This window comes from Heterodontus francisci, chromosome 43, assembly GCF_036365525.1.
Source record: "Heterodontus francisci isolate sHetFra1 chromosome 43, sHetFra1.hap1, whole genome shotgun sequence".
Classification (NCBI taxonomy): domain Eukaryota; kingdom Metazoa; phylum Chordata; class Chondrichthyes; order Heterodontiformes; family Heterodontidae; genus Heterodontus; species Heterodontus francisci.
Genome location: NC_090413.1, coordinates 7,395,311 through 7,407,063, shown reverse-complemented (window position 1 = coordinate 7,407,063; position 11,753 = coordinate 7,395,311). Strand labels below are relative to the sequence as shown.

General features: G+C 50.6%; 1 protein-coding gene across 1 annotated transcript in view; it reads left to right on the top strand.

Annotated features, from left to right (window-relative positions):
* LOC137355583 (zinc finger protein Gfi-1b-like) overlaps positions 1-11,753 on the top strand; it is a 174,801-nt gene that overhangs the window by 15,304 nt on the left and 147,744 nt on the right. The window contains exons 2-3 of the mRNA XM_068020859.1: positions 32-174; positions 981-1,241. Of these exons, the coding sequence (XP_067876960.1) occupies positions 66-174; positions 981-1,241 (370 nt within the window). The 5' untranslated portion in view covers positions 32-65. The remainder of the gene's footprint in view (positions 1-31; positions 175-980; positions 1,242-11,753) is intronic.

The window sequence follows — 11,753 nt, the reverse complement described above, 5'->3', positions numbered from 1 at the left end:
ACTAACTGGAAGTGGATTTATGTTTTCACAGAGTGGTGTAACACTGAGGCTGGGAGACATCCAGAATGCCTCGCTCCTTCCTCGTGAGGTGTAAGCGGCTTAACAGTTACCAGGAGCAGCAGTACAGCGACGATGAGAATACCAAGCAAACACTGAGACCAGTGAGCAACAGGGGTAAGAAGCCTGCACTCAGGCAGGGTGTGATGCCTTTACCTTATCACAGGGTCAATAGAGGGAAAGAAACTGATGAAATATGCAAGCTGGATGGAGCGTGTGATTTCTGTCTGGTCGCAGTTCAGGAGGTGGGTCCCCAACATTTGTCCATGTCCTATCCCTACAGGACTGTCTGCTTGGCGTGTGTTAGCTCAAGCAGTGAGAAGGTTGAGGACTGACCTCCATCACTGTGACCCTGGGATCTGGGTTCCCAGCTCCGTGCGGTGGGCTGGGCTCCGACTCTGAGCTGATCTTTGTCCAGTGAACTTTATCCACAGGGAGGGTAATGCACAGGGGGAGAGATGCAAGGGTTGCACATGGGGAGGGTTATCACACGGTCCCACCACGAGGGTGAGGATCTTGTTTGAATATAATCATTGGGCCTGAAGACTTGTGTGGAGAGCGGTCGGGCTGTACTTGTCCCCTGCCTTGGGCCGACGCTGGTTTCCTTACAGTTCCCCAGAGGATGCACCTGGGACGAGTGGTGACTGATGCTGGGGATGGCCCATGTACTGACTACCTAATGATGCATTGCCCTTCAACCTGATCCTGGGGACATTGGGCCCATCGTCTGTATTAAGTGTCTGGGCAACCGTGAGGAGCGTCTGGCCATCTGGGTGGAGTGTCTGGGCTGCCCATGTCAGTTATGACATGTAGCTGTTACCTGGAGGGCACTCTCTGTGCCCTCACTGCACTGGTACTCATGCGTTCACACTGTCCTTCATGCTGTCAATGTTCCACATCGACTCTGTCGCTCCTTTCCACAGGAATTGCTGGTCGAGCGGAGCCTGGGTCCCAGGGAACACCAGATCTTTTAATCAAAATCCAGGAGCCCTCTCGAAGGGTCAATCCCAATGAGAACAACGCCTTGGTCAGACGGTCAGAGTTAGAGTGCTGGAAAGCTCCTCAACCACCTGCTGGCTCAATAACGACGATGGAGACCTTCACAGACCCTCACAGAGCAGAGGAAGAAACCTGTGAGGGTAGAGCTGAGCATGAAACTGTCTGGAGACCGCTTTCCTCACCAGGTGCGTCTTTAAAACTAAATGTCTTCCTAACTTTCCCTTTGATTCCATCTGTACCTCGTGTTCCTGTCTCTCCAACCAGTAGACAGCAGCTTTCCAGGAGCCTTTCTTCATCCAGAAGGTCCAGCAGGCCACTTCCTGAAGGAAGCTCCAATTTCTCAAATATTTCTCACCTCTCATCCCCAGCAACATTCTCAAAAACCGATATTTTCCCACTGCTTTTGTATTCTTCTTATACCGAGCTGCACATTATTGTACCCAATACCCAACCTTGGCCCCAACACCTTCCTCTGTTCTCGATTCATGTAAGTACAGCGCCAAGGATTGCGTTTGTCTTTTAAGGTCCGATCTATTCTCTGTGACACCTCGAATTGAAGGCCGGCTCGGGTCTGCAAATAAAACCCGAGTCCAACTCGGCCCAAGTTCTTTGACTTTTTCCCACGCCTGACCCGACCACCGGAATATAATCAACTTTATTGAAGAGGTCGTGCTCTACCTTGGATGGAATCGCCCACTGCAGACTAGTGCGGAGTGTTCCCCGCCTTGACATCCTGGCTGTCACTGTGTCCGACCCGAGCCCGAATGCCGGACCCGGAAGAGCGACCCGACATTTCACCATTTAAGGTTCATTTCTGTCCCCTGTTTCGACCATTAAATGAGTTACTTCACGTTTTCCTGCATCTGCCCTTATCCACCCTGCCAGCCAGTCTCACAACCTATCACACCTCAATCTGGTGTCAGCAACAAACTTCAATATTCTCTCAATTCCCAAGTTCTGATCATTTGTGCGTGTACAGTAAATAGAAACAGTCCCAACAAAGATCCTGGGAAAACATCACTCACATACGTCCAGTCACAGAAACTCCCTTCACCCAACCATTTACTTTCTGCCTCCCAGCTATCTCTATCTAAAAGGCTGAAGCCCCTTCGTTCAATGTTCAATCTTTTCCATAAGTCTTGCATGTCAAAGGCGCAATATAAATATACGTTGTTGATATTTTTCAAATGCTTTTGAGAAACCACATCCACTGCATTTCCTTTTCCTGTCAGGATTTCTTCAAAGAATACAAGAAGGTCAAGCATGACTTTCCTTTTAGAGGTCCATGGAATTGTCCCTGATTAACTCACGTTTCTCTCAGTGCTGGGTATTTCAGTTTACCAATAGAAGGGAGAATAACTGGACTATAATTCCCTGGCTTGTTCCTATCTATATTATTTTGAAGAGGAGAATCACTTGTGGAGACATTCACGGATGTGAACATAATCATAATATTAATATGTGAATCACCTTAACTGAAGCTAGGAAGTGCAGACTTCTGATAGACAGAGAGTTCTGGGAGATGCATTGGGACTGGTGATGGTGTGCTGGGACTGGTGGCGGTGTGCTGGGACTGGTGGCGGTGTGCTGGGATTCATGGCAGTGTGCTGGGATTGATAATGTGCTGGGATTGATGGCCATGTGCTGGGATTGATAGTGTGCTGGGATTCATGGGAGTGTGCTGGGACTGATGGCAATGTGCTGGGACTGTTAATGGGGTCCTGGGCCTGCTTGCAGTGTCATATGAACATAGGAACTAGGAGCAGGAGTAAGCTATTTGGCCCCTTGAGCCTGCTCCACCATTCAAGAAGATCATGTCTGATCTGTTTGTGGACGCAACTCCACTTTCCTGCCTACCCCCCGATACCCTTCAACTCCCTTGTTTGTCAAGAATCTGTCTACCTCTGCCTTATAAACATTTAATGACCCTGCCTCCATCGCTGTCCGGGGGAGGAGAGTTCCACAGACTCCCAACCCTCAGAGAAAAAATTTCTCCTCACCTGCTACTGCATCTCTAATGACTTATTCCTGGGTTGATGGTTGTGTGCTGGATTGGAGGCTGATGGTTGTAGATTCATAAAGAGATACAGCACTGAAACAGGCCCTTCGGCCCACTGAGTCTGTGCCGACCATCAACCACCCATTTATACTAATCCTACATTATTCCATATTCCTTACCACATCCCACAATTCCCCGACCACCTACCTACACGAGGAGCAATTTATAATGGCCAATTTACCTATCAACCTGCAAGTCTTTGGCTGTGGGAGGAAACCGGAGCACCTGGCGGAAACCCACACAATCTCAGGAGAACTTGCAAACTCCAGACAGGCAGAACCCAGAATTGAACCCGGGTCGCTGGAGCTGTGAGGCTGCGGAGCTAACCACTGTGGCACTGGCAGATGGCTGATTGTCGTGTGGTGGATTGGTGGTTGTGTGCTGGATTGGAGGCTCATGGTTGTGTGCTGGATTGGTGCCTGATGGTTGTGTGCTGGATTGGAGGCTGATGGTTGAGTGCTGGATTGGAGGCTGATGGTTGTGTGATGGATTGGAGGCTGATGGTTGAGTGCTGGATTGGAGGCTGATGGTTGTGTGCTGGATTGGTGCCTGATGGTTGTGTGATGGATTGGAGGCTGATGGTTGTGTGATAGATTGGAGGCTGATGGTTGTGTGCTGGATTGGAGGCTGATGGTTGTGTGCTGGATTGGTGCCTGATGGTTGTGTGATGGATTGGAGGCTGATGGTTGAGTGCTGGATTGGAGGCTGATGGTTGTGTGCTGGAATGGTGCCTGATGGTTGTGTGATGGATTGGAGGCTGATGGTTGTGTGATAGATTGGAGGCTGATGGTTGTGTGCTGGATTGGAGGCTGATGGTTGTGTGCTGGATTGGTGCCTGATGGTTGTGTGCTGGATTGGAGGCTCATGGTTGTGTGCTGGATTGGTGCCTGATGGTTGTGTGATGGATTGGAGGCTGATGGTTGTGTGCTGGATTGGAGGCTGATGGTAGTGTGCTGGATTGGAGGCTGATGGTTGTGTGCTGGATTGGAGGCTGATGGTTGTGTGCTGGATTGGAGGCTGATGGTTGTGTGCTGGATTGGAGGCTGATGGTTGTGTGCTGGATTGGAGGCTGATGGTTGTGTGCTGGATTGGAGGCTGATGGTTGTGTGCAGGATTGGAGGCTGATGGTTGTGTGCTGGATTGGAGGCTGATGGTTGTGTGCTGGAATGGTGGTTGTGTGATGGATTGGAGGCTGATGGTAGTGTGCTGGACTGGAGGCTGATGGTTGTGTGCTGGAGTGGTGGTTGACATTTGTGTGCTGGATTGGTGGCTGATGGTTCTGTGGGGGATTGCAGGCTGATGGTTGTGTGATGGATTGGAGGCGGATGGTTGTGTGCTGGATTGGAGGCTGATGGTTGTGTGCTGGATTGGAGGCTGATGGTTGTGTGGTGGATTGGAGGCTGATGGTTGTGTGCTGGATTGGAGGCTGATGGTTGTGTGGTGGATTGCAGGCTGATGGTTGTGTGCTGGATTGGAGGCTGATGGTTGTGTGCTGCATTGGTGGTTGACAGTTGTGTGCTGGATTGGTGGCTGATGGTTTTATGATGGATTGGTGGCTGATGGTTGTGTGCTGGATTGGAGGCTGATGGTTGTGTGCTGGATTGGAGGCTGATGGTTGTGTGCTGGATTGGAGGCTGATGGTTGTGTGATGGATTGGAAGCTGATGGTTGTGTGCTGGATTGGTGGCTGATGGTTGTGTGCTGGATTGGTGGCTGATGGTTGTGTGCTGGATTGGAGGCTGATGGTTGTGTGCTGGATTGGAGGCTGATGGTTGTGTGCTGGATAGGTGGCTGATGGTTGTGTGCTGGATTGGAGGCTGATGGTTGTGTGATGGATTGGAGGCTGATGGTTGTGTGCTGGATAGGTGGCTGATGGTTGTGTGCTGGATTGGAGGCTGATGGTTGTGTGCTGGATTGGAGGCTGATGGTTGTGTGATGGATTGGAGGCTGATGGTTGTGTGATGGATTGGAGGCTGATGGTTGTGTGCTGGATTGGAGGCTGATGGTTGTGTGATGGATTGGAGGCTAATGGTTGTGTGATGGATTGGAGGATGATGGTTGTGTGCTGGATTGGAGGCTAATGGTTGTGTGATGGATTGGAGGCTGATGGTTGTGTGATGGATTGGAGGCTGATGGTTGTGTGCTGGATTGGAGGCTGATGGTTGTGTGATGGATTGGAGGCTGATGGTTGTGTGATGGATTGGAGGCTGATGGTTGTGTGATGGATTGGAGGCTAATGGTTGTGTGCTGGATTGGAGGCTGATGGCTGTGTGCTGGATTGGAGGCTGATGGTTGTGTGCTGGATTGGAGGCTGATGGTTGTGTGCTGGAATGGAGGCTGATGGTTGTGTGATGGATTGGAGGCAGATGGTTGTGTGCAGGATTGGAGGCTGATGGTTGTGTGCTGGATTAGTGTCTGATGGTTGTGTGATGGATTGGAGGCTGATGGTTTTGTGCTGGTATGGAGGCTGATGGTTGTGTGATGGATTGGAGGCTGATGGTTGTGTGCTGGATTGGTGGCTAATGGTTGTGTGATGGATTGGAGGCTGATGGTTGTGTGATGGATTGGAGGCTGATGGTTGTGTGCTGGATTGGAGGCTGATGGTTGTGTGCTGGATTGGAGGCTGATGGTTGTGTGATGGATTGGAGGCTGATGGTTGTGTGCTGGATTGGAGGCTGATGGTTGTGTGATGGATTGGAGGCTGATGGTTGTGTGCTGGATTGGAGGCTGATGGTTGTGTGATGGATTGGAGGCTGATGGTTGTGTGATGGATTGGAGGCTGATGGTTGTGTGATGGATTGGAGGCTGATGGTTGTGTGCTGGATTGGAGGCTGATGGTTGTGTGATGGATTGGAGGCTGATGGTTGTGTGATGGATTGGAGGCTGATGGTTGTGTGCTGGATTGGAGGCTGATGGTTGTGTGATGGATTGGCGGCTGATGGTTGTGTGATGGATTGGAGGCTGATGGTTGTGTGCTGGATTGGAGGCTGATGGTTGTGTGATGGATTGGAGGCTGATGGTTGTGTGCTGGATTGGAGGCTGATGGTTGTGTGATGGATTGGAGGCTGATGGTTGTGTGCTGGATTGGAGGCTGATGTTTGTGTGATGGATTGGAGGCTGATGGTTGTGTGCTGGATTGGAGGCTGATGGTTGTGTGATGGATTGGAGGCTGATGGTTGTGTGATGGATTGGAGGCTGATGGTTGTGTGATGGATTGGAGGCTGATGGTTGTGTTTTGGATTGGAGGCTGATGGTTGTGTGATGGATTGGAGGCGGATGGTTTTGTGATGGATTGGAGGCTGATGGTTGTGTGCTGGATTGGAGGCTGATGGTTGTGTGCTGGATTGGTGGCTGAAGGTTGTGTGATGGATTGGAGGCTGATGGTTTTGTGATGGATTGGAGGCTGATGGTTGTGTGCTGGATTGGAGGCTGATGGTTGTGTGCTGGATTGGTGGCTGATGGTTGTGTGATGGATTGGAGGCTGATGGTTGTGTGCTGGATTGGTGGCTGAAGGTTGTGTGATAGATTGGAGGCTGATCTTTGTGTGCTGGATTGGAGGCTGATGGTTGTGTGATGGATTGGAGGCTGATGGTTGTGTGCTGGATTGGTGGCTGAAGGTTGTGTGATGGATTGGAGGCTGATGGTTGTGTGCTGGATTGGTGGCTGATGGTTTGATGATGGCTTGGAGGCTGATATATGTGTGATGGATTGGAGGCTGATGGTTTTGTGCTGGATAGGAGGCTGATGGTTGTGTGCTGGATTGGAGGCTGATGTATGTGTGATGGATTGGAGGCTGATGGTTTTCTGCTGGATTGGAGGCTGATGGTTATGTGATGGATTGGAGGCTGATGGTTGTGTGCTGGAATGGTGGTTGTGTGATGGATTGGAGGCTGATGGTTGTGTGATGGATTGGAGGCTGATGGTTGTGTGATGGATTGGAGGCTGATGGTTATGTGATGGATTGGAGGCTGATGGTTGTGTGCTGGAATGGTGGTTGTGTGATGGATTGGAGGCTGATGGTTGTGTGATGGATTGGAGGCTGATGGTTGTGTGATGGATTGGAGGCTGATGGTTGTGTGATGGATTGGAGGCTGATGGTTGTGTGATGGATAGGAGGCTGATGGTTGTGTGCTGGAATGGTGGTTGTGTGATGGATTGGAGGCTGATGGTTGTGTGATGGATTGGAGGCTGATGGTTGTGTGATGGATTGGAGGATGATGGTTGTGATTAGATTAGATTAGATTAGAGATACAGCACTGAAACAGGCCCATCGGCCCACCGAGTCTGTGCCGAACATCAACCACCCATTTATACTAATCCTACACTAATCCCATATTCCTACCAAACATCCCCACCTGTCCCTATATTTCCCTACCACCTACCTATACTAGTGACAATTTATAATGGCCAATTTACCTATCAACCTGCAAGTATTTTGGCTTGTGGGAGGAAACCGGAGCACCCGGAGAAAACCCACGCAGACACAGGGAGAACTTGCAAACTCCACACAGGCAGTACCCGGAATCGAACCCGGGTCCCTGGGGCTGTGAGGCTGCGGTGCTAACCACTGCACCACTGTGCCGCTGGATTGGAGGCTGATGGTTGTGTGATGGATTGGAGGCTGATGGTTGTGTGCTGGAGTGGAGGCTGATGGTTGTGTGCTGGATTGGAGGCTGATGGTTGTGTGATGGATTGGAGGCTGAAGGTTGTGTGCTGGATTGGAGGCTGATGGTTGTGTGATGGATTGGAGGCTGATGGTTGTGTGATGGATTGGAGGCTGATGGTTGTGTGATGGATTGGAGGCTGATGGTTGTGTGATGGATTGGAGGCTGATGGTTGTGTGATGGATTGGAGGCTGATGGTTGTGTGCTGGATTGGAGGCTGATGGTTGTGTGATGGATTGGAGGCTGATGGTTGTGTGATGGATTGGAGGCTGATGGTTGTGTGCTGGATTGGAGGCTGATGGTTGTGTGATGGAATGGTGGTTGTGTGCTGGATTGGAGGCTGATGGTTGTGTGATGGATTGGAGGCTGATGGTTGTGTGATGGATTGGAGGCTGATGGTTGTGTGCTGGATTGGAGGCTGATGGTTGTGTGATGGATTGGAGGCTGATGGTTGAGTGCTGGATTGGAGGCTGATGGTTGTGTGATGGATTGGTGGTTGTGTGATAGAATGGAGGCTGATGGTTGTGTGCTGGATTTGCGGCTGATGGTTGTGTGATGGATTGATGGTTGTGTGATAGATTGGAGGCTGATGGTTGTGTGCTGGATTGGAGGCTGATGGTTGTGTGCTGGATTGGAGGCTGATGGTTGTGTGATGGATTGGAGGCTGATGGTTGTGTGATGGATTGGAGGCTGATGGTTGTGTGATGGATTGGAGGCTGATGGTTGTGTGATGGATAGGAGGCTGATGGTTGTGTGCTGGAATGGTGGTTGTGTGATGGATTGGAGGCTGATGGTTGTGTGATGGATTGGAGGCTGATGGTTGTGTGATGGATTGGAGGCTGATGGTTGTGTGCTGGATTGGAGGCTGATGGTTGTGTGATGGATTGGAGGCTGATGGTTGTGTGATGGATTGGAGGCTGATGGTTGTGTGATGGATTGGAGGCTGATGGTTGTGTGATGGATTGGAGGCAGATGGTTGTGTGCTGGATTGGAGGCTGATGGTTGTGTGATGGATTGGAGGCTGATGGTTGTGTGCTGGATTGGTGGCTGATGGTTGTGTGATGGATTGGAGGCTGATGGTTGTGTGCTGGATTGGTGGCTGATGGTTGTGTGATGGATTGGAGGCTGATGGTTGTGTGCTGGAGTGGAGGCTGATGGTTGTGTGCTGGATTGGAGGCTGATGGTTGTGTGATGGATTGGAGGCTGAAGGTTGTGTGCTGGATTGGAGGCTGATGGTTGTGTGATGGATTGGAGGCTCATGGTTGTGTGATGGATTGGAGGCTGATGGTTGTGTGATGGATTGGAGGCTGATGGTTGTGTGATGGATTGGAGGCTGATGGTTGTGTGCTGGATTGGAGGCTGATGGTTGTGTGATGGATTGGAGGCTGATGGTTGTGTGATGGATTGGAGGCTGATGGTTGTGTGCTGGATTGGAGGCTGATGGTTGTGTGATGGATTGGAGGCTGATGGTTGTGTGATGGATTGGAGGCTGATGGTTGTGTGCTGGATTGGAGGCTGATGGTTGTGTGATGGATTGGAGGCTGATGGTTGAGTGCTGGATTGGAGGCTGATGGTTGTGTGATGGATTGGTGGTTGTGTGATAGATTGGAGGCTGATGGTTGTGTGCTGGATTGGCGGCTGATGGTTGTGTGATGGATTGATGGTTGTGTGATAGATTGGAGGCTGATGGTTGTGTGCTGGATTGGAGGCTGATGGTTGTGTGATGCATTGGAGGCTGATGGTTGTGTGATGGATTGGAGGCTGATGGTTGTGTGATGGATTGGAGACTGATGGTTGTGTGCTGCATTGGAGGCTAATGGTTGTGTGCTGGATTGGAGGCTGATGGTTGTGTGATGGATTGGAGACTGATGGTTGTGTGCTGCATTGGAGGCTAATGGTTGTGTGATGGATTGGAGGCTGATGGTTGTGTGCTGGATTGGAGGCTGATGGTTGTGTGATGGATTGGAGACTGATGGTTGTGTGCTGCATTGGAGGCTAATGGTTGTGTGATCGATTGGAGGCTGATGGTTGTGTGCTGGACTGGAGGCTGATGGTTGTGTGATGGATTGGTGGTTGATGGTTGTGTGCTGGATTGGAGGCTGATGGTTGTGTGACGGATTGGAGGCTGATGGTTTTCTGCTGGATTGGAGGCTGATGGTTATGTGATGGATTGGAGGCTGATGGTTGTGTGCTGGAATGGTGGTTGTGTGATGGATTGGAGGCTGATGGTTGTGTGATGGATTGGAGGCTGATGGTTGTGTGATGGATTGGAGGCTGATGGTTGTGTGATGGATTGGAGGCTGATGGTTGTGTGCTGGAATGGTGGTTGTGTGATGGATTGGAGGCTGATGGTTGTGTGATGGATTGGAGGCTGATGGTTGTGTGATGGACTGGAGGCTGATGGTTGTGTGCTGGATTGGAGGCTGATGGTTGTGTGATGGATTGGAGGCTGATGGTTGTGTGCTGGATTGGTGGCTGATGGTTGTGTGATGGATTGGAGGCTGATGGTTGTGTGCTGGATTGGTGGCTGATGGTTGTGTGATGGATTGGAGGCTGATGGTTGTGTGCTGGAGTGGAGGCTGATGGTTGTGTGCTGGATTGGAGGCTGATGGTTGTGTGATGGATTGGAGGCTGAAGGTTGTGTGCTGGATTGGAGGCTGATGGTTGTGTGCTGCATTGGAGGCTGATGGTTGTGTGATGGATTGGAGGCTGATGGTTGTGTGCTGGATTGGTGGCTGATGGTTGTGTGATGGATTGGAGGCTGATGGTTGTGTGCTGGATTGGTGGCTGATGGTTGTGTGATGGATTGGAGGCTGATGGTTGTGTGCTGGAGTGGAGGCTGATGGTTGTGTGCTGGATTGGAGGCTGATGGTTGTGTGATGGATTGGAGGCTGAAGGTTGTGTGATGGATTGGAGGCTGATGGTTGTGTGATGGATTGGAGGCTGATGGTTGTGTGATGGATTGGAGGCTGATGGTTGTGTGATGGATTGGAGGTTGATGGTTGTGTGCTGCATTGGAGGCTAATGGTTGTGTGATGGATTGGAGGCTGATGGTTGTGTGCTGGATTGGAGGCTGATGGTTGTGTGATGAATTGGAGGTTGATGGTTGTGTGCTGGATTGGAGGCTGATGGTTGTGTGATGGATTGGAGCCTGATGGTTGTGTGATGGATTGGAGGCTGATGGTTGTGTGATGGATTGGAGGCTGATGGTTGTGTGATGGATTGGAGGCTGATGGTTGTGTGCTGGATTGATGGCTGATGGTTGTGTGATGGATTGGAGGCTGATGTTTGTGTGCTGGATTGGTGGCTGATGCTTGTGTGATGGATTGGAGGCTGATGGTTGTGTGATGGATTGGAGGCTGATGGTTGTGTGATGGATTGGAGGCTGATGGTTGTGTGCTGGATTGATGGCTGATGGTTGTGTGATGGATTGGAGGCTGATGGTTTTGTGCTGGATTGGTGGCTGATGGTTGTGTGATGGATTGGGGGTTGATGGTTGTGTGCAGGATTGGAGGCTGATGGTTGTGTGCTGGATTGGAGGTTGATGGTTGTGTGATGGATTGGAGGCTAATGGTTGTGTGATGGATTGGAGGTTTATGGTTGTGTGCTGGATTGGAGGCTGATGGTTGCGTGCTGGATTGGCGGCTGATGGTTGTGTGCTGGATTTGAGGCTGATGGTTGTGTGATGGATTGGTGGTTGTGTGATAGATTGGAGGCTGATGGTTGTGTGCTGGATTGGCGGCTGATGGTTGTGTGATGGATTGGAGGTTGATGGTTGTGTGCTGGATTGGAGGCTGATGGTTGTGTGATGGATTGGAGGTTGATGGTTGTGTGCTGGATTGGAGGCTGATGGTTGTGTGATGGATTGGAGGCTGATGGTTGTGTGATGGATTGGAGGCTGATGGTTGTGTGATGGATTGGATACTGATGGTTGTGTGATGGATTGGAGGCTGATGGTTGTGTGATGGATTGGAG